This window comes from Toxotes jaculatrix, chromosome 1, assembly GCF_017976425.1.
Source record: "Toxotes jaculatrix isolate fToxJac2 chromosome 1, fToxJac2.pri, whole genome shotgun sequence".
Taxonomy (NCBI): Eukaryota; Metazoa; Chordata; class Actinopteri; family Toxotidae; genus Toxotes; species Toxotes jaculatrix.
In genome coordinates, this window is record NC_054394.1 from 11,816,683 (window position 1) to 11,843,831 (window position 27,149).

General features: G+C 40.5%; 3 protein-coding genes across 3 annotated transcripts; 1 reads left to right on the plus strand and 2 right to left on the minus strand.

Annotated features, from left to right (window-relative positions):
• Window positions 1–315: 315 nt before the first annotated feature.
• Window positions 316–4,812, minus strand: LOC121186352 (isocitrate dehydrogenase [NADP], mitochondrial). The gene is made up of 11 exons (XM_041045082.1): window positions 4,562–4,812; window positions 3,499–3,590; window positions 3,168–3,333; window positions 2,881–3,041; window positions 2,641–2,784; window positions 2,377–2,513; window positions 2,024–2,175; window positions 1,722–1,834; window positions 1,077–1,174; window positions 897–989; window positions 316–796 (listed from the first exon to the last, which is right to left on the minus strand). The coding sequence occupies exons 1-11, from the start codon at window positions 4,680–4,682 to the stop codon at window positions 712–714; spliced, it is 1,362 nt and encodes a 453-aa protein (XP_040901016.1). The 5' UTR covers window positions 4,683–4,812; the 3' UTR covers window positions 316–711.
• A 3,302-nt stretch (window positions 4,813–8,114) lies between these two features.
• Window positions 8,115–11,094, minus strand: tmed3 (transmembrane p24 trafficking protein 3). Its single transcript, XM_041045310.1, has 3 exons — window positions 10,708–11,094; window positions 10,059–10,304; window positions 8,115–9,187 (listed from the first exon to the last, which is right to left on the minus strand). Exons 1-3 carry the CDS (start codon window positions 10,852–10,854, stop codon window positions 8,954–8,956), a joined length of 627 nt encoding a protein of 208 aa, XP_040901244.1. The 5' UTR covers window positions 10,855–11,094; the 3' UTR covers window positions 8,115–8,953.
• A 962-nt stretch (window positions 11,095–12,056) lies between these two features.
• On the plus strand, window positions 12,057–15,660 carry si:ch211-107o10.3 (uncharacterized protein LOC407663 homolog). Its single transcript, XM_041045199.1, has 7 exons — window positions 12,057–12,325; window positions 12,716–12,856; window positions 13,042–13,233; window positions 13,358–13,519; window positions 13,746–13,862; window positions 13,948–14,152; window positions 14,502–15,660. The coding sequence occupies exons 1-7, from the start codon at window positions 12,250–12,252 to the stop codon at window positions 14,596–14,598; spliced, it is 990 nt and encodes a 329-aa protein (XP_040901133.1). The 5' UTR covers window positions 12,057–12,249; the 3' UTR covers window positions 14,599–15,660.
• The last annotated feature ends 11,489 nt before the right edge of the window (window positions 15,661–27,149 follow it).

Here is a 27,149-nt window from a genome sequence, read left to right on the forward strand (position 1 = left end):
CCAGTGTCTCATTGAATCATTCTTGAAGCTCTTCCAGAAAGCTAAGAGGTAAGTACTGTACTCCCAGACTCGACTCTGATCAGACGAATATACGACAGTGCCCCTCTGACACCTCAAACAGTAGATTCTTGTCAGATTTTGATATACAGAATAAAAAAAATTAACTTTTCATTACAACACCTCTATTTGCCTTATTCATTAATTTGACGTTGTTTCTGTTTTGAAAATTCTTCTGTAATGTCTGTGCTGGTAAGTTTTTTCGGCCCAAATGTTCAGATAAGACAAAGACAAAATGACTACTCCACACACACACCGTTTGTAACTGAGTGATTAGTAATCACTATTTCTTTTCTGTATTCATGATATTGATGACAGTGCAAAACATGGCATTATTGTCCTAATTTGTACATACTGTTCCCTGAAGATGCCTTCTAATTAAATGTGAAAAAAACTGACTTTACCATTATAAGTTAACATTAGCATCAATATTAATTCATACAGTACAATTATTCGATTTGTGCCACAGAAAAATGGGCCACTGGCAATAGGTAAGGCAGAGGAACAGTGATGTGTAAATGAGCTATACAAATACAAAAAGGCACGAAAAATAGCAAACTTGGTTCCTTCAAAATTGGACACAAATGTTACAGTTAAAAATCTACAGACAGGGTTTGTCTCTCTGTGTTGGCAAGTGTGTCTTCTGATTGTTCTTCATTTGCCCAGAGCTTTATCCAGGTTGGTCTTGATGGCATCCAGGAAGTCAGATGTGTTGACATAATGTTCATTCAGCTTGCAGCTGCAAGATCACAGAGCAGTTTATTAGATTTGTGATAAATACATATGCTCTTTGTGCAAGAAACGCTTTGTGAGGGAGGGATCTGAATATGTAAACTCACTTGGCCAAACCATGGATGCAGCCTGCAAGGTCCTTGGTCATCACTCCATTTTCCACAGTTTCCACACAGACTTTTTCTAACGTCTGGGAGAACCTGGAGAGCAACAAATCAGTGTGTTGTAACGTTACACAAATATACAGTTTGTCGAGTCGAATGACACAAACTAATCAGACAACATACTTTATCAAATCAGGATTTCCATCCAGTTTGCCTCTGTGCTCCAGTCCTCTGGTCCAAGCAAAGATACTGGCGATGGGGTTGGTACTGGTTGGTTTTCCCTACAAAGCAAAGACACAGTTAATGTCAGTTACAGAAAATAATTCAGGCCTATTGATGGCGCAGTCGATGGAGACATTAGTATCTCTGCCTCTTCTGCCATAGATTTTCTGTGTGAAACAGGAGTGAAATAGTGAGTGTAAGGGACCTGCAGATTAACCTGACATTTATTCTTAATGACAGGAATCACCGGGAAAAACTCCATCGTAGCTCTGCTGAAAATATTACAAACTGAAATAATGTTAAATACAGTCGTGCAATACCTTCTGCGTTCCATTTTTTTTCCACCTTACTCCACCTAGTATTTGGCACATTTAACCTCTAACTGTCACAACTTCAACTAAAACCCTGGTCTTCAAACTAATTCTAACCTAAAACCTGCCATCAAGTCCTAGCCTCACTCCCAAGGTCTGTATTAGTTCCAACAAAGACTGAAGTACAAGAACACACAGGCGCGCACACACACACACACACACACAAACAGTATTTTTTAAAACTATTCTTTGCAAAGCAAAAACAATACAGTCAGTGTGACCTGATGAATCTTACCCTCTGGTGCTCACGGTAGTGCCTGGTGACGGTGCCGTGGGCAGCCTCAGCCTCGATAGTCTTACCATCAGGACACACCAGTACAGATGTCATGAGACCCAGAGACCCAAAGCCTGATCCACACACACACACACACACAAAAAAAAACAGAACACACAAAAAACATGGCATTAGATGGAAATCCACCCACCAAAATAAGCCCAAACGCAAACACGGACACTCAAAGCACGAGATGTAGCTCAGATATAAATAACGTGCAATTTCACAACTGCCAACTCATCATCAAGTTGAAGTGCACTTACCCTGAGCCAGAATGTCTGACTGCACATCTCCGTCATAATTCTTGCAGGCCCAAACAAATCCTCCAGAGGACTTCAGGACCTGGGCCACCATGTCATCAATGAGACGGTGCTCATACCAGATCTTCAGCTTGTCAAACTCTGGCTTGTACTGCCTGAAGCACAAAGAATAATGAAACACTGAACAGGAGCAGTTAAATTCAGTGGCCTGATGGTTGTTGGAGAAGGTACACTGTTGGTTTGTCGTACGTAACTGTGACAAGCCTGCTGAAGAGAGTTGTCCTTACGCAGTTTGATAAAGCGATCAAGTGTCTAAATTCTTGGTTTGTACAGTGAGAGGGCTTTAAGTGTCTTACTTCTCAAATATGTCCTGGAAGATGTCTTTGAAGCGCCCATCGTAGGCCTTTAGGATGGTGTTTTTGGTGCTCATGTACAGAGGCCACCTCTTCTGGATGGCATACTGGAAGCAGCTGTGAGCAAATCCACTGATGGACTGTGCAAAGAAAATAAGAAGGCCCAGAGAGACATCACTTCACAGAACATACTTTAACTGTCCATAAGTGTTGCAGTCATTTTTTGCATAATCTCAGGTAAATAAATCTATAAACAAACTCATTCACCTCATCAGTGTTGTACATCCCCATCCCACAGCCCCCGGCAGGAAAGTCATACACCTCCCACTCCTTCTGCTTGCTTCCATCAGCGGGGCTAAACACAACCTTGAACTTGCCTGGCTGGTCAACAACAAAATCTGTGGCCCTGTACTGTGAAATTGAAAATCAAACCCAGTATGTGAGATTGTTCTTCTTCTCTTCTACTTTGGAAAGAGCAAACACACATTTGCTTTTTTTTTTTTTTACCTGATCACCAAACGCATGTCTGCCTATTGTTATGGGCTGTGTCCAACCAGGAACAAGACGGGGAATGTTTTTACAAAGAATTGGCTCACGGAAGACTGTGCCGCCCAAGATGTTCCTGATGGTTCCATTAGGACTCTTCCACATCTTCTTTAGCTTAAACTCTGAGAAAAAAATATAGGTATTATAATCTTTTCTTGCCTGTTGAAGACGTACTTGTATGTACTGGTTGAAATGGTTAGAAACTGTCTGAAGTTTACATATAATTAAGTACAATGAGTCCAACTTACCCTCAACTCTGGCCTCATCAGGGGTGATGGTGGCACACTTGACAGCCACATTGTATTTCTTAGTCGCCAGAGCAGAGTCAATGGTGACCTGGTCATCAGTCTGGTCTCGGTAGGGCAAACCCAGGTCAAAGTACTTCAGCTCAACATCCACGTTGGGCAGGATGAGCTGTACAAGCACAAGATTTCGATCTGTTAGTTTTCTGTCGATCAACTAATTGATTAATTGACTCACTGTTTCAACTGTGACCAGTTTTTTTTTTTTTAAGGCTACCTACTGCTGCTTTTGGACAGTTCATTTAAAAAGTCCGTCCAACCAGTCTGTATGATTTACCTTCTCTTTGATGAACTCCCATATGATACGGGTCATCTCATCTCCGTCCATCTCCACCACCGGCTGGTCCACCTTGATGCGCTTTGTTGCATCTGAAGAATTTACAGTTACATTGACTTTCATACTTTGCAGTGTTTACGGCAGCAGAAGGATGATGAGACTGAAAATGTCTGGGAGAAGCAAAAACCATTTTTGACACGGTCGTGACTGCTGCTCCGCAGTTTATCTGTTTAAAATTCATTTAGCTGGAGGCTTATTTTCAGACAGCCATAATTTACATGTTTTCTTTTCACTGCCTTGTATCACACTTCTTGGTTCTTGAATTCAGGAATTTGGCCAGGAGTAACTAAACTCACATTGCTGTATAAAAGATCAACGACTCAAAACATATCTCTAAAATCACTACCTTTAAGCTGATGACACACAATACTGCATTTTGTCTTAAATTCCTGTCACTGCACAGTCTGACAAAGCTCACTCTTAATCTTAGTGAAACTCAGACAAGGTGCCAGACTTTCTGACCTTGGGATTATATGACAGCTGTGACAGCAGTTATTACCTATAAAGCCCTTTTTGTACCTGACAACACGTGGACTCAGATGCCAAGTCAGGTTGGCACCAGGTGATTTTACAGACTTCACAAGATTAACGTTTCGTTTGTACAGCATACACACTATACTGTAGGCTACATATACTGACGCTTTCACTTTCAGCAGTCAGATGTATACAACAACTTGTTCTTTCGCTCTACACATTTGACTGAATTCAGCAGTTTTTTCCCCTTAGAGACACTTTTAGGTTTTCTATTAACTTCTTTCTGTTACTACTTCCCGGGTCTTATGTATGATTCAGTGATGGCTGGTCGCCAGTCAGAAACAGTCAGAGTTCAACCGATTTCCGCTGTCACCAACACAGGAATGAGCAGGAACTCGCTAACTCACTCAGTCCAAACTACATATTGCACAACCAGGTGCGCATCTTAATGTTGAGAGCTTCGCTTTAAATCCACTCCGCAGCACATTTGGAGTCATACTGTTGTGGTTTTGGTCGACGGCTGACTTACAGTTTCTCTGCTGCAGTCTGTGGTGGCGGACGGCGGCCGGTGAGAGCACTGCAGGGTTTTGCGACAGCGAAGCAGCTGCACTTCTCGACACGGTCGTCAGAGCCTTTAGGTAACCCGCCATGTTTACTTGGGATCGATTACGGTCACGGACGCGGCCGCTGGGACTGTATCCTCTTTTCCTATGAATGAACCAAAAGGCCGGTGGAGCCCGGTAAACTGGTGACGCCGCACCTAGGTGCTAATGAATTCCACCCACGTCAGCCTCGAGGTTCAGCAGGCTTCACTCTGATTGGCCAGCAAAGCCGGCCTCGGACCAATCAGAATAAAGTGCGCTCATCGAACAGCCTACTGACCTGCGGTGAGTTCAAGTTCACATCAACCCTTCTTCCTCTTCGCTTTTTTCCTGCTCATCATAACAGCAGGGTGTACAGGGTGTCCAGTCCGCTGTGTACACAGCTGTGTATGTAAATACAACGGAAAGACATGTTTATATCTAGAGACAATAATCTTCTCAGATATAGTTTCTTAACATTCTTAACTTAATTTGAGCCTGAAATGGTTTTCTCTGAAAAGTTGAAGTCGGTAAAGATGACTAGAATCTAATAAAAACACTCAAGCAGAGAGGAGCTTCTCAAAGCTAAAGTTGGTCAAGTCGTACTTATACTTAAGCTTTATAGTAGTCCAAAGTTAGATGGCAGAGTCCGTAAATATTAAAATATTAATTATTAGCATTGTTCATTTGTGACAATCACATAATGACAGCAATAATTGTAAATTTCTGAAGAAGGTTCCACTTACTTCTTCTCCTCTTCCACTTCGTAGCCAGAAAGTAAGTTGTGACTTAACTTCCATTGTGTTGCAACGTTTGCATTTGCGTGGCCTTCCTCTGCCACCGTAGTATAAAGAGCTTTATTTCCAACATGGTACACCTCAGTCATACTACAGTAACAGCTATCTGTAATGTATCCACAGTTTCTAATTTTACCCATCTGGATTCTTAGCACTGTGACTTTTGGAGCTGCATTTACCGCTTTGCCTCATTCATGGCCTGTAACGTGCCGACTTGTAATTGTGAAGTTGCTGATGTGGATCCAAGAAGATGTTTTCTACTTACACTTAAACAACTACTGTATGAAAATGAAGAGCAGAGATCATGGAAGATATCATTATAACTCTTATTTTAATAATTTAAATTTTTTTATTTTTTATTATTTCATGTAGGTGCGTGTGCGTGGGTTGGGGGGGTAAACACACCCACCCACACACACACACACACAGAGAGAGAGAGAGAAAACTCTCTCTTTCTCTCAGAGAGAAAACAACTCTCTGAGAGAAAGAGAGAGGAAAAAACTCTCTTTCTCACTGTGGAGGGAAGAAAGAGAAAAAACTCTATTTCTCTCAGAGAGAATAACCCTGAGAGAAAGAGAGAGGAAAAAACTTTCTCATTGATGAGGGAAGAAAGAGAGAGAAAACTTTCTTTCTCTCAGAGAGAATAACTGAGAGAAAGAGAGAGGAAAAAACTCTCTCTTTCTCGCTGTGGAAAGAAGAGAAAGAGAACAACAGAGAAGCTGAGACAGAGAGAAAGGAGGAGGAGAAGAAAGAGAGAGAAAACTCTCTTTCTCTCAGAGAGAATAACTCTGAGAGAAAGAGAGGAAAAAACTCTCTCTTTCTCGCTGTGGAAAGAAGAGAAAGAGAGAACAACAGAGAAGCTGAGATAGAGAGAAAAGAAGGTCAGGTTCTCCTCGCTCCATCTCTCTCTCCCATAGACAGTATGGGGGAGAGAGAGGGAGCGAGGGAGCGAGGAGGGAAACTCTCTGGCGTCAACTCGCGCTCTCTGCCTGAGAGAGACGATCGAGGACCCAGAGAGAAAACACAGAGAAAGAGAGAGAAAGAAAACTCTCTCTCTCTCTCTCTGTGTTTCTCTCTCTCTCTCTCAGAGAGAAATAGAGAGAGCTTTTGCTCTCTCTCTTTCTCTCTATCTCTCTCAGAGAGGGAGAGAGAGAAACACTGAGAGAGAGGAGCTCTCTCTCTCTCTCTGTGTCTCTCTCACTCTCTCCCTGAGAGAGAAAGAGAGAGCAATAACTCTCTCTTTCTCTCTCAGGGAGAGAGAGAGGAGGACAGCGTCTGGTGGCCGGGGGTCACGTCTGTATTGAAGTTCTCCTGGATATTAACCACACAAACGCTCAAAATGAACCGAAAGCCTCCAGCAAAGACGTTGGTAGCGGATAACCCCGGCGACTCACCCCCACCAGAGCTGTCCCTTCCTCCTCAGAAACGTTACTGAGTCAGTGAAGGGAGGCTCCTAATTTATAGAGCTGCCATAGTGACGCCATAGTGACGCCATTGTCAGAGCCGTCACCTTGGTATCAAAGGCAGATGATATCGTGACGTCACGAGCCGAACCTCCTTTGAACTGTTGCTCAATGGATGCCCTACAAACTCTACGGTGGTCGAGAAAGGCCATGCAAATGCATACGTCGCAACAGAAACGCAAAAGCCACAACACAAATGGCATCACATGGCGGCATCCACTGTAACTGTTATTGATGATTTTGCATCAAGGAAGGCCAGAAAAGTCAGGTTTTAGTTTTTGTTTGCTGTTGTTAGTGCAACAGTGTTAAAATTTGATTTTCATTTGTGTGATGAAGGATTTGTGCTATTCAGAATATTTATTCTATATTTTATTTGTATATTATTCTTTTATTTTTTGTTATTCTAAAATAAAAAAATATATTGATTTAATTTGATATTATTGTTATTCTCTGTTGTTATGTGATTGCGTATATTTTTGCAGTATATTATTATATTTATTTAATAGTGTATATTAAATAAGTATATTTATTTAATTTCTAATTTCTGATTTATATTATAAAAATCTCCAACTCCAACATTGTTTTGGCAATGTTGGAGTTGGAGATTGTTATAATATAAATATTGTTATTATAAAACATGGCTGTTTTTGCAAAAAATAGAACAGCCACTGAACTGACGAGTCCATTCTCGGCGTAAACCACTGTAAACACTGGCGGCTTCAAATTTTCACTTCACACATTTAAATTGCAAATTGGACTATGACTGGCTTCCAAATCAGGCGTGTACTAACAAGTCTGTGTCAACCTGATTTTTAAGGGGATCACATTTCTCCCTTCAGCATATGAATGTGATCAGACTCATAGTATCAAACGTTGAACTCATCATTCTGCATGGTGCAGGTCAAATAATTTTCCTTTTTTCTTTAACTGACTTTTATTCCTACTGAAAAAATAAAATCAGTGTTTTGGAGCTTTTATCCAGTGTGCAGATACTTTCTGCTTTTTCACACATAATACCTTTCTATTTAACATACAAACTCTTTTAATGTCATTCTTCCCTATAAGTAATGTTAAAGCTTTTTTTTTTTTTTTTTTTTTAAAAAAAGGTTTTATCATCCTCTGTGATGAAATACGTAGTTAATGGGTCAATTAGAAAACACTAAGAGAGCTGATATCTAGCCTAGTCTTCTAAGTTTGCCAATGAAACATGTTTTTCTATTTAAATGCAAATCATAATCTGACAATGTTTCGACATTCTTTATGCAGTTCATACTGTATGACAGGTTTTACAGGTAACAATCAGGAAAATAAACAAATGAGGACTGAAAACATAACTTTTTTTTTTGGTGGAAAAAAAACCCATAATACTTGGTCACTTTCCAATGTATATTAATGTAAAATGTAAGAGTGGAAACTGAAAATCCATTCAATCAGTAAGAACAGGAGGGCACATAACAGACAAAACAGTAAACCTTCAACTTTGTAGGAATCTTGAGGCACTTCGTATGAGACTGATTAAGGCATGAGGAAGACAAAGCTCTTATAACATGTAACAACAACAACAACAACAACAACAATTTTACACATAAATTAAGGCAATAGTAAACAAAATACATATTATAAAACAAATAAAACTAACATTCAGAAACAAACAGCTTCTTTGGTCTCTATCAGTGTGCCACAACTTTCACCATAATTTCTGGATATCATATGAAAATCCACGACAGTCTAACTATAAGGCAATCTGTTTCATGCACATATGGCACAGATTGCAAAACCTGCTTTATCTTGTACTTCTATAAAAGTACAATAAATAATATGTGCAAGGTTGATGACAATCTCATTTTCTATGCAAGTATGAGTGATATTTCTTTTCAATACAGCTTGTTAAGAACAAAACAGAATTGACATGAAAAAGGCATTTACAAGTCCGTCTAATGCTGGGTAAGAAGTTAGAAATAGGAAAACTCCTTGAACTATCCCTTTAACAAAGGGTTTGCTGAAAGTACAAGATGCACACTCATTTCCAGATGCACGTCTGCATTCACACTGAAGAGATTTCCAAGAATCCAAGAAATTTCTAAGTGGTGGCTGCTACAGAGCCTTTCTTCTCAATGAAGAAGCTCTTAAGCAACATGACTTGACCAATACCGATGACAAACAGCAAGATGGTTTCTCCGATGGACCAGTAGGTCACCCGCTCGAGGAGGTGCTCTGCCTTTGTGCGGTCATGTGCCTCTCTCAGTCTGTACCATGTCTGCGAGTCAGCCACCACCTTCAGAATCTCATGAATGGAGACGCAAGATGACTCCAACTGAAAGCCAAAAGATCGACACAGATTTATTAATTAAGAGCACAGAAAAGGGCGGGGTGGAAAACCCCAGTGGAAGTTGGGCCACACATATGCAAGCACCGACTTAAGTTCTCTGAACGGCTCCTGAACAGATTTACTTCAACTGTGTATGCTTTTCTTCACAAGTCTCAGGATCTGAAGTAGCCAAAACCAAAACTATACACTTTTACTATCCTGAGTATAGTATAAGACAGTATATGCTATCTTTAACTATGAATGAGAGCTGATAGGGTGGATCTGATGTTTCACTCGATTCTGATAAGATCTACAAATGTTAAAGCTGGAAACTGCAGTATTTACGAAAATGGCTGACAATTCTAACTTTATCCAAAACTGAAATGGACTGACACAAAAAGAAAAGTGTTCACACATCTGGCTTGTTTTGAGGTACTGTGTGGTTATGGTTAAAAAGGTATTCCCAATAAATGGTAAGACTTAATTGAGAACAACTCTGTCTCCATCTAGTGGACTTTATATAAACTGTCCCATTTCTGAAACAGTAATCTAGCAGTTGCAGTTTTGCTGCACTTGCTATCACCTCAACACCTGATTAGTTAGGCTAACTTAATAAAAACAACACTAGTAGCAAATATAGTTTTGGTTTCAGTGTCCCTTTAATCTGGCTCATATCTTGAATGTGAAAATATGCCTGGTTGTATTTGTGAACAAATCTGTAACAGAAAGGCAAATGTGCAACTGTCTTTTGGTCAATTGAACAATTATAGTGAAAACATTTAATCTTTTCCTGAACAATGGTCTGCGTCAGATCACAGACAGGAGTTTGAAAACCTTGTTCCTCAAGGAAGCTGTAAATCAGGTTCCTCAGACTTACCTGAGTCAGTGCTGTGCTTCTCGTCAAGCTCGGCATGAGAGGTTCCTCCTCTCCATGCCGGAACTCCAGATACACCATTTTGTGGGTAAAAGAGGAGAATTCATTGCTGAAGCAGACCTTGTAGACTCCCTTCATAGCTGTGGTGTGAGAGAAGCTGTCATACTGCTTCTTCTTCTCATTATACAACACATTGTTCTGAGGGTCGGTGACAAAGCAGTCCACATCATAGTTGCCTCCTGCGATGACCTAAAAGAAGAGAAAACACAAAACACATGTCAAAAACACATTTGGATGACAAGTCAGTTACAACATATGTCGTTTGGTAGTAGGAAAGAGCAGCAAAACACTGACTTTAACTGGTTGGGCAACAAAGAGGTTAGGTAACACTGGAAAAGAAAAATATTTAACACACACACACATATATATGTATATATATTTCACTGTGGTATTAAACTGCAGGTAAAGGAACTTTACTTTGCATAATTAAATAATTAAATTAAATGTGGACCTGTGGACAGATGCAATATGTAAACAACTAAGACTTTGCATCTCCCCTCCACAGCCCCAAACAACATATTACTAGCCAAGGCCAAACCCTGGCAGCATCTTGTTGAAACAGAGAAGAGGTGGAGCTCTCAGAGTAACTTACTTGGAAGTCTATGTCAAACTTGACGTCTTTCTCTAGCTCCTCGTAGAAACACTGTTTATCGTTGTCAGGGAGCTCAAAGGTGAGCTCGGTCCCAAACACCACGAACACATGTAGCAGCAGCAAACAGCTCAGTCGCAGGCACAGCATGGTGAAAGCAAAGAAAAAGCGCAGAAAGCTTCAGAGACTCCTCTTCACTGATGATAACACTTTTGTAGCTCTGACGTGGCACGAGCACAAAACACTTCCGGTGCAGGTTTGTTTATTTTTTTGGTAAAATATTAGCCAGCTGTTGTCAAACGTAACAACTCGTCAGACAAGACCCGGTATAACCTCTTTAATTGTAAGGCAAACCATTTCAAACCACTTAAAGCGAAGAAGCGACATATTAATGCGATACAGCCACAATGATCTAAACCAACGATAACGGCAATGCTCATGCGGTCTAATTTTCAAAATAAATGCACAATGTTTTAAGATTTGTCGAATAAAGTGAAGCGAGTCAAAATACAACACATTACGTCCATGTATGTGTTATGTATTTTGCAGCGGTGGGAAAAGTATTCAGATAATTTAAAATAGCAATAGCACGTAAGCGCAAACGTCCTGCATTAATATATTTAAGCAAAAGTACAGGTTCAGCGGCAAAATGCACTCAAAGTATCGAAAGTGCTTAATGTGCAGTATGGCTCCTGTCGGTGTTGTATTATTGGAAAACTGTTATTGAGGCACAAATGTGTCAGCAGCATTTTAATGTCCGGTTTTGATTGGTTTTAAAATGTAAAGTTCCGTTTGAAAAATAAATGAATAGATAGACAAAAATTAAGAACAATTCAAATATTATTTCCTTATTCCCTAATGTAAATAACAACAGTAAAAATCATCATTATCATTATCGTCGTCATTGAACAAACAAATACACATGGTTTTATTTTGGATACACGACCGGAGGCTCAATTGAATTGTTTTACTTCTGCTGATTGGGCATGTAGGGCATCACGCCAGCAGAGAAACACTGAACTGCTCTACGTTAAATTAACACAATGGATGAGTCAGCGAGCTGCATTGTACTGATGGGTGTGTTTTGTTGGGTGTGTGTAAACCGTACTCAGTACACACACTGCTCTGCCCTCCTCGGGTCTGTAACAGATTAACAAACCCGTATGAGAGTTTCTTATATTGACTCACGGCACCAAATTCAATTTTCTTGGTAAACAGAATCAAAAACACCAGCGGGGCAAGTTATTTCATACATTGGTTGCTATGACAACAAAGGGTATCCCTTGAACAGGAGTTTTATTCTGAAAATCCCACTCGGTGGACACCACGCCCCCGCTTCCGTGTAGGGAATTGTCACCACAAAACAGATCAAGGAAAAACACGTTTCTGGCACAGGTTTTGACACTATTTGACGTGTTATCCAGTGAGCAACATATTGTCAGTGTAAACGGATCTGTTTTGAGCGTTTGTAACAATAATAATAATAATAATATTTCCAGTCAGGGTGTTCTAATTCAAGCTGACAAATCATTAACAGCCTGAAACATGCAAAACTACGCAGAAGCCATCAAGGACTTTGTAGAGACTCATGCGACAGGTCTCACTGTTGCCTTTGTTGCAGGTAAATTGGTTCTTTAATTATAAAAGGTTTTTGTATGTAAGATGTTTTGTACGTTTCCGCATTTACTTTGAAGTCAATGCAAGACAAGCTCACTCTTACTGCTGAGGATGTACAGTTGGTAGATAGATAACCGATAAGAAAATATTGGTTCAATTGATAATAAAATTCCTTTATGCTAGAGACATTCACTGCTGTTGTTGTTTATGTCTGTGAATATGTAGAAGTGGAATAGCTGCTTCAGCCAGTATAGTAAATAGTTGCAATTATCACACAAAAGCTGTAGAAGGAAAGGGCAAATGAAAAAAAGAGAAGCATAACAAGGCATATTACACTACATGTGATATTATCGTTAATATTTTGTCAACAGTCTTAACATTTGTCTTCTTTCAGGTGCAGGCTTGCTGGCCTTGCGTAGGTGGATGGCCGGGGGAGTGTGCCGGAGCAAGGTCAGGCTGGATGGGAAAACTGTCCTTATCACAGGAGCCAACACTGGCATTGGGAAGGAGACGGCCCTGGATATGGCCCAGCGAGGTTAGAGCCTCATAATTGTTTATTCACTTTCTTTAAGTGCTGTTTATTGTTGTTTTTCTGCAGCACTTTGTTGTCAACTATAGAGTAGCACTGAATTTACCTTAAGTGATGCCTACTTCTTCAGCACTATTTCCACTCTTACTCTTAAATACAGTGACACTGTTTCTTTCTGTTTGTTTGTTCAGGGGCTAGAGTGATCCTAGCTTGCAGGGACATGACAAGAGCTCGCATTGCAGCTGATGAGATCAGACAGAAGAGTGGGAACGGCAACGTGGTGGTGAAGAAACTGAACCTTGCTTCGCTGCAGTCTGTCAGAGACCTGGCCAAAGACATCCAGGAGAACGAGCAACGCTTAGACATCCTCATCAACAACGCAGGTATTTCAAAAGTGAAAGCTTTTGAACACCATCAGTTCAAAAGCTTTCACTTTTGAACTGATGGTGGAGAGAAGTTAATTAGTAGTTTGTTTAATTCCTTGTATGTGCTTTTGTGTTCTTTTAGGGATCATGATGTGTCCTAAGTGGAAGACCGAAGATGGCTTTGAAATGCAGTTTGGCGTCAACCACCTGGGACATTTTCTCCTCACCAACTGTCTCCTTGACCTGCTGAAGAAGTCGGCTCCAAGTCGCATTGTCATCGTCTCCAGCCTGGCACACGAGAAAGGTAAAGGCGATGTTCATTTTAGTGCATCACAGCAACTTCAATCAGCACATCTGTGATTCAGATGGCAAACATTGTCACCTTTTCAGTCTCAAATCTCATCACAGTTAAAACTGTATCTTTAAGCTTTTACTAACACATTTTTTTGTTGATTTTTATCACAAATAAAACTTACATGAATGTTTCTGGTTTACAAAATGTAATTCCTGGACTGGACTGTTTCTTTTAGGTCATATACACTTTGATGACATCAACCTGGACAAAGACTACAAACGTGAGAAGAGCTACCGCCAAAGCAAGCTGGCCAATGTGCTCTTCTGCAGAGAACTGGCTGCAAGACTGCAAGGTAGTGTATAATGCACACTACGTCCCATCAATACAGAATTGTTAAAAAAGTCATGTAATGCATGTCTGTATGCCCCCCCCGTCAGGCACTGGTGTGACAGTGTACAGTCTTCACCCTGGGGTCATCCGCACAGAGTTAGGCCGCCACTTGTTCCCTACCTTAGCCCTGTGGAAGAGGGCCCTACTCATGCCGTTTATGATGCTGATCAAAAGTCCCTGGGAAGGAGCCCAGACCACCATCTACTGCGCTGTGGACGAGAGCCTGGCAAATGTCAGCGGCCTCTACTACAGGTAAGTACATCTGCACTAAAAATCACTTGAGATTGTACAGATACATTTCATCAATTGGGTTTTCCATATGAAAATATATCTACATTATGATGACAACTGCAGCTTTCCCTTTCTTCACTGCAGAGTCATAGTAAAGGGCTAGTTTTCTCAAAATGGATAAATTAAACTTCAGTATAGTTCTGCATTGCTACACTCTTGCACAATGAAGTAATGTTTTAGAGCTAAGAAATGTTTTTTTACACAAGCTTCTGCTGATCTATTAGCAGAACTACATCAGATTAGATTACAACCACACTGTATTGGACTTTTGGTGATCTCATACTCCTCTTTTATTTCCTCCACCATACAGTGACTGTGCCCCCAAAACGGCGGCACCGCAGGCCCTGGATGACGCCGCAGCCAAGAAGCTGTGGGACCTCAGTGCCTCCATGGTCGGTCTGGCCTGAACACATCAGCCTGCCCTGGAGTCAGTGGCCCTGTTTACGTGGGTGAATAATGCACGGAAATTCATTAATCAAGTTTTTTTTTTTTTTACCTCTTCAAATCTTTTACACCTAAAAGATTTGATGATGAGTACAAACAAAAATTTGCACTATTTAACCTCAGACTCAGTTGATTGAATATTAAAAGTAAGTGCACTGCTTTATCTTTCTATTACAGTATGTATATTCTGCATACTTTATAATTTGTGCTTTCTTATCGTATCCATGGTGTGCTCCTATATTCTTACATTATACTTGCTTTTTTAAAATCTACCATCTTGGCTGGTTGTTTACATTTTAATAAGCAATTTCCATTACACATATAACTTCAAACATGTTTTGGTTTGGATTGCTAAAATGCGTGTGGGCCAGACAGCCTCTCATTTTTTTCATGATACATTTGGTGCTGCAAATTCCAAGAGACTTTTAAGGCTTCAAAGTGCTGTGTTTATTCATGGTGTCTAACAACAATTACAAACATACAGCAAGATGATTGTACAATTTCTGTATCAACCTCACTGCAGAAATAGACTCATAAAAGCATGTAAAGCAATACTACAATTTCCTAAATGCTACAAGGAAAGGAGGATGAGAGCCTATTTGTGCTCAGGTTGAAGAGGCAAACATTGCTGAAGTAGTCCTGAGGTGTTGTGTAAAGGCTGGGGAAGTGACCTTAGGTGCTGGCAGAGGTGAGAAGATTGTTGCACTTCAGAGGAGAGAGGATCCTCCACCAGGTGTAGAGAGGGAGTGGACGCCTCGGGGGCAGAGAGCAGTTAGGAAGCACCCAGTAGATCCAGTAGACTCGTCATGTTACTGAGTGCCCTCCTTTGTGTGTGAGTGTGTGTATTATTTTTATTTTTATTTTTTTACACAGCACATGCAGTTTGTTGTATCATGACGAGGTATTTCTGGTGTTTTGTCACTTTTGAGGTGAGATTTAAATTGTGTGCCAATGTTGACAAAGTGTACAACTGGGAGGCAACAGGAATGTAACACTTTTAGCAATAAATGTCTGATTAAAAGTGATTTAAAGTCTTCTGGCAGTTATTGTTAATATGATTATCATTATTATTCTTAGATACATAGTATATTTGTTTCAACACTTGCAGAAACAAACAGCACTTGCAGAGGATCCAGGCTTTTGTAACCAGGTTATCGGCACATTTTAAGATTATGATGTGTTGTAAAAGTCGAATGTGGCCCCATCTTGTAAAGCAGTTTATACATCTTGAGATATGGGAAAACAGAGGGTGGCAGTCTGCCAGAGCTTCTTATTGGAAGTGCTGTTATTTAAAAGAGTTTCCCCAGAGCTCTTTTAAGTGAAGCCAGATGTAAGTGTAAAAGGGAATAAGCTGAGAAAGCTCAGGTTTTTGAAAGAACAAAGCATGAGGTCATGAGGTTTTTCCCTCACCATCATTTTATATATTTCACATAAGGCTTTTCCTATCACTTCCCATGAATTTGCATATATCTGTTTCCAGCTTCCACTTGTCATTATCTCTGTTTGATGTTGATCTATCTTCTTATATCAACATGCGTACTTGTGTATCACACGTTAAGCACGAGATGTGGTCTCAGACTTATGGATTCCATTGTGTATTCTAACTATCCATTCGCTGAGCTATTATTAAAGTGTAGAAACACAAAGTCTGCGTGTGGGTGTGAAAACCATGTCAGTGTGTTGGCATGCATTAAATTAAAATTACTCACCTTTTGTATTCCAGTTCGCCAGTTGCATCATCCGCAGCGTAAAAGGGATTTTGTTTGTCATGCTGTATCATGTCAGGGTTTCAGAGTTAACTTTGACTCTGCTGGAAACCAGACAGTGCCCTTTTTAGTGGAATGCATCATCTTGCCTGAAGTCTCCCCTGACAAAGAAACCTGCAATGCTGCTTTCTGTCATATGTCTGGGAAATATGATTTTAAACCAGGTGCACTCTAAGTTGCCCAAAGCGATTTTATGTTTCAATTAAAATTCCACTGTTTCTCAATTTGTGCAGCAGTAATACAAAAATAAACTTTTCCATTTTTCAGTCTTTGGATATAAAGTACAACTTAATGTATTCAGCACTAAATTAGCTAAAAAAAAAAAACATTTAAGAGCATTCAATTATAGACAAATTATGAGCTAAATTACAATGCAACCTTCATGTTAGAGTGGATAGTTTTGGATGTGCATGAACCCCTTAAGTTTCTATTTACTGCTAAAAAAAAAAAAAGTTCACATTGTGAAAATATTACAAGAAGCTCTTATTTTCTCAACATCTTTAAAAAGCAACGAATTACAGTTCTGGTCACCCCTTTAAAAAGCAATTTATACCTTAAAAGAAAACAATTCAAAGCACAAAAAACTAATAACAGCCATCAGAATGGTCACCAATTATGAACTGAATGACTAAATTACCCCAAAGGCTGTCTGACCCAGATGTTGTCTCTTCAGTATCTGTAGGTAATGTCATGCACATGCCCTTATCAGTTCTCCGTCCAACGGATACAGAATCTATAGCTGGGCTGGAAAAGTGATAAGGAGATGTGAGCGACCACAGTAACACAGCATCTTTTTAATCTCTGTCCTACTGTGATGAAGGACCTATTGTTTAGAGACAAAAATGAATACTGGAAGTTTTCAAAAAGTCGCCAACCAAGGGCTGCATGAAGCTGCCATCCTTTTCCTCAAAGTCCTGGTCCTGAGAGCGGAGTTCCCGAGGTCGTAGTGGATGAGATCTGTTGTTGCATTTCCATCATTCAGCCCAAGCAGAAGTGAAACTGTGACAAAAAAAAGTCCCTCTCTGTCTTTTTCTACCATCTCTGCAGGCTGAAAACCGCCCGGATCCCTACACAGCGAGGAACTAGTTAAGCTTTAACTAGTCAAAGTGGGTTCCTGCAGCAGTAGCCCTTCACTGTTTGACTGCTGACAAACTTTTGAGACACACCCCATTGATGAGTTTTATTTCACTGCAGCCCCGCCTGGCTCGGAGGGATTTCTGGGCTACCATTGGTTCGTGTTCAGAACTCACCATACCTGCCCCCTGGCTCCTGTGGACTGGAGCCAAATAGTTCCTCCAGCTGTCAGTCACAGGGAGATCAGCCAGTGGGATGAGAGAGGCCAGGCTTGGCGGGTGTGTTCCCCACAGGTGTGGCTGAGAAGCACATTCCAATATGTACATACCTGTCAGCTCCTCTGGTATTCAGCTGCTCCTAGAAAGTCAGACCTCTGTTGACCACTCACTCTCCCCTTTCCTCCTCTTGGGGCCCATGCAGAGGGAGAAGGAAATAGCTCCTGTTTCAGAGCACAAATAAGACATTTTCTGTCCATGCTGTGTGCATCTTCAATTCTTTCTTAAAGTATGCTACTTCCTTTCATTTTCGGATATCCCTTTTAGCAGCAAAACCTTTGGATGTCAATGCTCACGAACAATGACTCAAGAAAACACGTATGTCACCAATGATAAAGTCAGTGTATAAGACAGAAAAGTTTCGCTTTGAGCCTCAAAGGCTGTTTGGAGTGTAAACATGAGGAGGGTTACTATAAGCAACGTTTCACAAGTAACTTTTCAATTCTGAAACCATGCGAGCGCAAAATAGTGATTAAAGGAAGCACTACGTTTCTACAAATTGCAGAGTATTCCAGGAATCACAGACTACCACAGTTGTATCTTATTATACACTCTCTGTATGTGGAGTCAGTGTACAGGTGCAGGCAGTGGCATGTGCTAGCCCCCTCCAGCAAAGAACATCAGATCATCTGAGCCTGTTTTCTCCCTGTGGAGATCATAAAGCCTCAACGAGAATGTGTGTGAAGTGGAGATTTGTGTTGTCTGCCCCTCTGGTATGAAGGTTTCTCTCTCTCTTTCTCTATTTGAGCCATTTTCTTTTGGTCTTTCTCTCTCTTCATCTCTCTCTCTCTCCCACCTCCTTTGTGTCTCTTCCTCTTGCAGTGGATTCCTCTGTCTCCGTCTCTCACTTACTCTCGCTGTCTGTCGGAGCACAGAGGTGAACAGTGTGTGCCTCGGGCAGGTGTGGGAATGCAGGTTTGCAGCATTCATGGGCCCTGAGCAGAGCACAGCAGAGCAGAGCCCATGTCGTGATTACCTTTGGACGAGTCTGTGCATGTGTTGAGCTGAATCAGGGCAGCCACAGTGACTAAGCTTCTCTGTGTCGCCAGTCACTTACCCACAGTGCAGCTGAAGCTCTCATCAAAGCTCGCTGACTGTTTCACTGGTGTAAATGGTCCACAAGTTAATGAGAAAATCAGAAGCCATCATGCAATGACATGCACTTGAACTGACTGAAGAAATGAAATGTATGGTGAATATTTTTTAATCTTGATCAGAAGTAGGTACTTAACTGTATGTCAAGGTAACATACGCCTGCTGTATAATATGATGCGGTTCACTTCAATAGCATTGCTATGAATGTTGCCTTCATCTTATACTGTTGAACTGCGCTGTACTGTAATGTGTTCCTTTTATTTTGCCCAACCTCACATATTTCCTTTAACAGAGATCCTCTCACTGATCCTCTCTAACAACACAACACGACACTTCATGACTTTGGTAATTTTATGAGAATTGCTTATAAACATGATTTTGAACTGATTAAACCCGTTTCAGCAGTCTGCTACAGGAAGTGACACCTCTGATTACTTCTGATTGAGACACCTCGGGCATGTCCGTTAACATTGTTTATAAGAGAAGTCTAACAGGGACATTTGACCTCATTATGGTCTGACTGACCCAAAACACAAGTAACATCAATCATCACTATGCAGCATAACAGACTGAACATTTCTTTGTCAGTGAATGGCATTTTGGGAAAAAAATTATTTGTTATTGCATAGCCCCATATAACACAACACAACAAACACTGATGTATTTGACTTCAGTAAGAGTTTCCTGGGGGATACAAAGATGTTGATGGAAACTTTGGCCACAAGTGTAAAAAACTGTGAGAAAATAATTTGGGTCCTAATAATTATCTTTAACTGTACATGTGTTTGACTTTATATGTCCAGTTGTCACATTTATAATATTCATATTCTGTTTACACAAACCTACAAAACAACCCCATGAGCTAATGATATGGTATTGAATCACTCTCAGTCACTCCTATCTCATAATTCTGGTTGTTGTTGTTGTTGTGGGAAGAGAAAGAGAGGGCGGATCGGGATCAGGAGTGTCTGTAAGAATTCCTGGGCCCGGGCTGGGAGGAGGAGTTTTAGATAGTTTTGAGGGGTGTTCAGGCCCTGAGGCTGTATTCTGTCGCCGGGGATAAAGACATTGTCAAGTGAACACACACAGACAACAGGGTGGTGCTGAGTCAGCTGTCCGCCTCGTTTAGCACATGCTGCGCTGCCTCGGACTCTTCCACGCACAGTTCCCATCAGCTCAGTCACGGCTGTTCGATAATTTGTACTGATGAATTATAATTTTACGTTTGAGTACATTTTACCTTTTATAGGCACACTTTGGAAAAATGCTTTTTGAAATGACATTAATTAGACGTGTGTTTGCTTCAAAATGAATGAGATGCCATGAAGTAAGGGATAGTGTGGGTTGTGTGATGCTTGAACAAAAAAAAAAAATCAGTTTAGTTTATTTTCTGATTGATCTTTGCATGTTCAAAAGGAAACAAATGAGATTTTGATGGAATCTGTTAGTTTGGCTTGTTACCATGAGGTAGTTAAATCTTTACTGTTTTCCTATAGTATTCTTCCATTGGTACCATGCAGCCCTCTTCCGCATGGTTTGACATTCTGCTCTTGATATTTTGTGATGTCTTAGCATATCATCGGGAGAGGAAGGGCTGCAGCCATCTCTGCTGGCATTGTTGTCGATTATTTAGTTGAGTTCCTCTCGTCAGTGTGAAAGTCTGGTGCTAACCAAACAGGCGTCGGCCTCTCTTTATCCAGTTCCGGGGGTTTTGTGGGAACATCAGACGCCAGGGCCACTCATGTGGACCAGAGGAGATCTGCTAAAGCATCTTCTGTCCCTCACTGGGATTAGAGCGGACACATTCCTGGCCCCTCTGCTCTGCGGCTCCCACCGCTGCACCATTCACGTGTATTTGAAAAACCACATGTGCATTCATACATAAACACAAACAAATATGTGTAGTATTTGTGTGTATACAATCAGAGACAGACGCACAATAATGACTTTGATTCAAAGTACAAATTAACCCATTCTGAGAGACAGATTTCCAAAAAATAATGCACCACTTTCTCAAAACAGTAAACACAGAATCACTTTCTAATTGCTACTTGCATAACAAGTCAAACTCTGCAAGTGCACATTCTTCCATCCATCCATGAAACACACTGAGTACACGTTTTACCTGTTACACAGTGATAAGTTCAGTTTATAAAACCGTTAAAAACGTGTTGCTGTAATATGCTTCAGAAAAGCGTCTGTGCTTCTGTGAATCAGTGCAAATTGCACAAGCATGACTGACACTCATATCTCATAAGTTTTATTTCATGACTGTACAGCACATCAAACTGATGCTGGGTGATAAAATGCTGTAAATGGGAGAATACACTAATCACAAGTATAGGCCTTCCTAATGCCAAACTACAGTACTTATCCTGAGCTTCAAGGTTCTGGCAACATGAGGCCAAACAATGTCATCCACACATCACACGCGATGTTAGCCCTGGCCAGGCAGCGGGGGGAAGTACCCCCCGGCGTGTCAAATCCTCCCCTGGATAGACTCCAGTGGAATGTCCCCACATGCTTCCTCCAGCGTTGCGGAAGGTTTTCCCACTCGTATGGATTCCTGTCACACACCTTCTACCACCAAACTCCTGTTTGTTGATCCTGAAATTCTCCTGAAATTTGCTGCTTAATTGTTGCTATTTAGTGTTTGTACCTGTGGACTGGAAAATAAGGGAATCCCACTTTATACTTTTGGGAAATATACTTTTTTCTTAAGTTAGCTAAAAAGATTTGAGAAGCTCAGTTTTTGTGACCTTTAGTGAAAAGAACTGTAACAGAGGCCAAGAGTGTGTTCAATTAAGCCATACAAGTAAGTAAATTAGAACAGCTAAATGGAATGCAGCCATCATAAACTTTATTAATTAATCCTGATTTTTCTTCTGTGACTTCAAAATGCAAATGAAAAAGGCCTTTTTCTCATGTTTTAACATCCCACCCTTTTATGACAAACATGATACAACTGGATTTAATAGAACATGATACAGCACAGTATGATACAATATGACTCAATTCAAAGTAATACAGTATGACATGACAAACACCTTTTGGTGTGTGGTTGTGAAAGAAGACAAAAAAAGAGTTGTACAACAAACACACAATCAGCTGATGTGCAAACCACCTCTGAGGTCTTTTGTTGACAGTCATCACAAACATTGCTGAAGCTGTTGGGGGTTAAATATGCTGCCTACCAACATCAATTGCTGAAGGCAAGGAGAGCGCTTCACCTCTCACATCCAGAGTTTCTATATTGTTTAAATATTTGAATTTAGATTGTCACTGGTCTTCAGTCTCCTCCTCCTGAGTCAAACAATATCTTGCACATCACTCACACCCGGATTGGCTGAGGTCACTGAGCAGACCAGTGATGTGTATTTGTAAAAAGGCTCCGAGCGTCCCTTCATGACACGGCTATGACATGGTCGCATGTTACAATGCCTAAAATTAGAATGCACATCATAACCTGGAGTTTTTGAAATGAACTCCATGAGTAAATACAAAAAAATCCTTAAGAAGAAATAAATAGGGTTTCAATCTGGTGTGATCGCCACTTTTTCAAAGCTATTTGGACAGCTGACCTTGGTAGGTACTGAGGCTGTTGATTGCCTCCTGTAACTCCTCCTGTGAGCTTTCAGTTTTTATACAAATTAGATGGTAAAATGAGTCATGAAATATAGGTTTATATTAAAAAAAGACATACAATATGATGCACCTTGTGTTGCATGCATGACGTATATTTTGATAAGGCTAGGTTAAATGAAATATGTTTGCATCAAACATGTGTTGTGGTCTCTCAGGCAACCACACAGCCCGTTTTTGGCATCACTGAACAGTCAGTAATGGGCCTTTAAAGTGTTGAAGCCTTGAAAAAGTCTCCACATCTCTCTTTGTGGGCATTCCTGAGAGATGGCTTTCGCACTGCAAGTCATTTGGTTCGATGGCTTGTTCTGTCTGAGAGCAGCACAAGTGCCTGATGGAAGGGTAGTCTCTGGACTTTGGAGAGTCAGGGAACACATTCACTACACACTGTTGTTTGACTCTGCACCTTTTCACCACAAAAACAAAAACTACTTCCAATGTGGAGAGTTTTTTTTTTTTAATAAATGTGTCAATTGTGAAATAATGAAAGGCGTGAGAGACACAGTGGACTCTTTGTCTCTCAGAGAGCTAAATCTTTACATTGATCCCGGAGCCTCATGAAAGTTGGATGGGATGAGATCAATTTCTCACTTCAGATAAATCCTCAGATTGCTCGTTTGACTGTTAAACGCTGCTTTCAAAGAATTTTGGCTTGTTCAAACATTTGCCACCGCTTCGTCTCACAACAAACTGTCAACTTTGGAGAGACAGTTCTACATATTTGTTCAGGATTTATGTTTGTACAAAAGCACAGTTAAACATCCACATCCACCAATCAAAGTGCACAAACATGTTTTGCTGTACTGGAATTTAGTGCAGCAGGTGCTTCTCTCAGGACAGATTAAAATTCAGTGGAAGTAACAGATATTGTTATTTCTATGTGATGGAATGAGTTTTATCAACTGCCTACTACCTAACAATAACTTTCTGTGTGTGTCTGTGTATCTGTTTAAAATATGTAGTACACTGATTTGCTGCTGCTTCTGCTGTGTATATGTCCACACATGCAACTCTGCTGTGCACATCACTTGATTTGTGAACCAGTGTGTCACATAGAAAAATACTGTATGTGCACTATAGATAAAACTGACTGATTCTATAACAACAACCTTGATGTCAAGGTGAGGTAGAAAAGTAATACCCAGGTAAATAAAAACAATAGCATTGTGTTGCTATGTGGGAAAAAAACAACATAATACAGGCTTCAGTTTTAAGTGTGGAGAAAGTAATCTGTAACTGATGGACTTTGAGAGCAAGCTCGTCGACCTCGCTGGGACGTGAGCAGATGATAAGCAACACTATGGAGATTCCAGAGCTGCTGGTGTTGTTGTGCTGTGTTACACCCCTGCTGTTCACTGAAGGGTGAAATGTGATCATGGAGGGCTGCCAACACACATCAGTACCTGGCAGTTGAAATGGCAAGCCCAGCGAACTGAGATCTGACGAGTCTGTGTGGTCACTGTCAGGCTCTGAACACTAGAGGGCGTGCACTGCCTTCATTTTGATGCTGTCAGTGTCTTAGAGACATGATGGACACTGCCTGTCCTCTGAAAACACCCAATACCATGTGATAATGTATTGAAATAAACAAACAAACAAAAAAAAAAACTGGGATAACTGATAATTTTTTACACATGTGCCAAACACAGGGTTCATGGGTTAACATGTCTGTATCACACAGAGGAAAGTAGAAGCAGAATTGTTCCTTTAAAGCCGATGACCTTGTAAAGGATCATCTCATTTGAGCTGTAGCCTTTTGATAGCTCAGCTTTTGTACCCCTACCATTTTCACATTCAAATGTAAAATTATGTAAAGGAAAATATTCACATTTGAGAAAGTGGAGATGGACATTTTTGGCTCTTTGACCTAAAAATGAATGAGATGACTTCAAATGACTTGATGAATTATCATAATTGCTGCTGATTAATTTTCTCTCATTTGTCTTATTTATTAGCATCATTAGCTAATCATTTCTGTCTCTAATCAAACTATGAGGGAAAGTATAGCAGTATTTATTCATTCTCAGTGGCTCTAAAAAAGCTCATCCATGAACAGTGTGTGGACTAAAGCCTTGGCTGGAGCCCAGTGGTTTCAGCCTCACACCTGGCCAGTGGCTATGGGTAATTCTTCAACTATTGCCCGTTTTGGTGTTGAAAATTTGGTCTTTTTTATTTATATATTTATTTTTTAGATCTGTGTAGAAATATTTCCTGACAGTGACTGATAAAAATTCTTTAAATCATTTTTGGCATTTAATCCCAACATTCACAGACTGGGTCTTCATCCTGAAGTAGACAGCCCACTGACAATGAGTTAATTTATAAAATGGTCAGTTAATTTAGTGTCAGCGGGTCCTTGTTGCTAGGAAGGGTGCGAACAGTCTATTAAAGCACGGCTCGATAAACTGCTTTTTAAACAGTTTTGTTTAATGTCACACTTCCCAGTAATACACTAATAGCACAGGTGTCTGGGGAAAGAGTACTTAGAAAAAAACTCATTTAAATATTGGCCATTGTTGCTCTCAGGGAAACTGGGTGGACTGGTCTTTGCTGTGCTCACTGGGGTCTTTTACTGTTCACCTGTCAGCGTTCACCATCTCACATGTACCCTGATTCTTCACAGACCTATCAGCACAGGAACTGTCAATGAGTGATCACTCTAAGACAAGAAGTCAACTCAGTGTAGTGAACAGGACCAAAGTATTATTCCTGTGAGACTGGACTGGACGTATTTAAAATTAAACCAGACACAGGATTTATTCAAACTTGGACAGGAGTTTGTGAAAACTGTGAAATATTGCAAAGTTGCACTGAAAAATAATTAGTTTTTTATAGTAATAATTAGTTATGAAAGATTTGTAGGCTCCTTTTTCCATTCAAACAACTGTTTGGAAATGCTTTGTGTGCCAAATTAGAGAAAACAATGATGTGGTTAAATAAACTTTGCTTTTTTCAAACGGTATATTGAGTATGTATAATATAGCTCCATCTCCACAGAACCTGCCTTATCAGTGACCTGTGTCTGAAGTCCCCAGCGCAGCAGCTGTCAATCACCCTGCAGCTCTCCCACACCTGGTAAGGTGTAGAAATTAGTTCCACCTGTAAAGTGTTGATTGGCAACCTTTCAACCTATGTGTGTCATGGATACCTCATACAGGTTGTTGTCTAAAATGAGGGAATTTTCTGACACCTGGTGGATAGGTGACATCTTTGCACCCAATTAACTTTGTGAAGTTTTTATCTATTTTTTATTTTTTCCCTCCTTTTTTTTCCTGGGGTCCTAGACCTGGAAAACTTTGAAGACCCCTGGTGTGTGTTCTGTGGTTAATCCAGGGACTAACAGGGACACTGTATCGGGAAAAAAAAAATTTTTAAGCAGCTGGATAAACAAAATTCCATTCACCTCCATTTTTTTTCCATGACTGTCATCAAATCACATGCTTCTCTCAGTGTCTCGGGTTTCTTCTTTGTGTGAATGGTGTCCTTGAGTTCTGCCTCCTGTCTGTATGTGTGGTCTGTCCTGTGTCCAGGTCTCTATGGTACAGAGGAGGTTTTGTGGCTGACATCCTGCCAGTTCTTGCTTGATATCTCCTCTCTGATCCACAGTCTTCTATTCAAACCCTTAACATTATTTACTTAATTTACTTTACACTGTAATTCTACTGCTCCTCACTCTGTCCAGTCTGTACACAGAACATCTGTTGCGTGTCTGTCCTCCTCTCTTGCTCCGCTTGAGGTTTCATGAAATCATCTGAGTGAAAGGGCTAGATACAGGATGGAGGATAAAGGGTGTTGTAAGTTCAGATTCTAAATCTGTCTCAGAAAAAAAAATTGATTTTGTGGCTTTAGAATTAAAACTGACTTGATTTAACACACTGTCACTTTTGTCTCTCATATATTCACTGAGCTCCAACATGCTGCTGGTGTTGTGTATAGTTGCTAGCTGCATTTGTGCAAATGTTCAAGGTACAGCCAGGCCGGTTGAGGGCCAGGGCTGCATAAATGACAAATGCCAGTTGTGCCAAACACACTCTCTCAACTGTCATTGTCTGTTGGAAAAACAAAACATATGATGAGACCGGAGGACGAATAAACAACAAGTGGGTTACACTGTGGCACTGTCCTCGAATATGATGTTCCTCATTCTCTATTTCTGTTCATTTCCATGGTTTGTTCACTGTTATGATACCACTATAATCACTGCAGCTGATATGATGACCAGTGGTATTACTGCCATCATTCAGCTCAGACTGCTTGTGCTCTGTGTCTAGGTCACTGTCATTTTTTAAATTCATAGGTACATATTAAATAATTACAGGATACATACGAGGAACCAACAAGAAAACATGATGAGACAGGAGAAGGAAGCTGTTAGCCACACTGTTTGCATTTGCTGTAAATTTGTACAGTTAAATGCCACAAAATACCCAATGTATGTTGTTGTTGCTGTGATGGTATTCTGTCCCTGGACAAACTCACATTTAATGAAGAAAATCATTGCAGTTGATATTTTGTGGTAACTCCTCTGCTGTCAGTGACTGATGTCTTTAACCCACAGACATCACCAGGTACTTTAAATATCAATGTGATCTGTGCAGTTAACTCCTCACATTACACACTGCTGTAAACCTCAGTTCAACTTTGGGTTTAGCACATGTGACT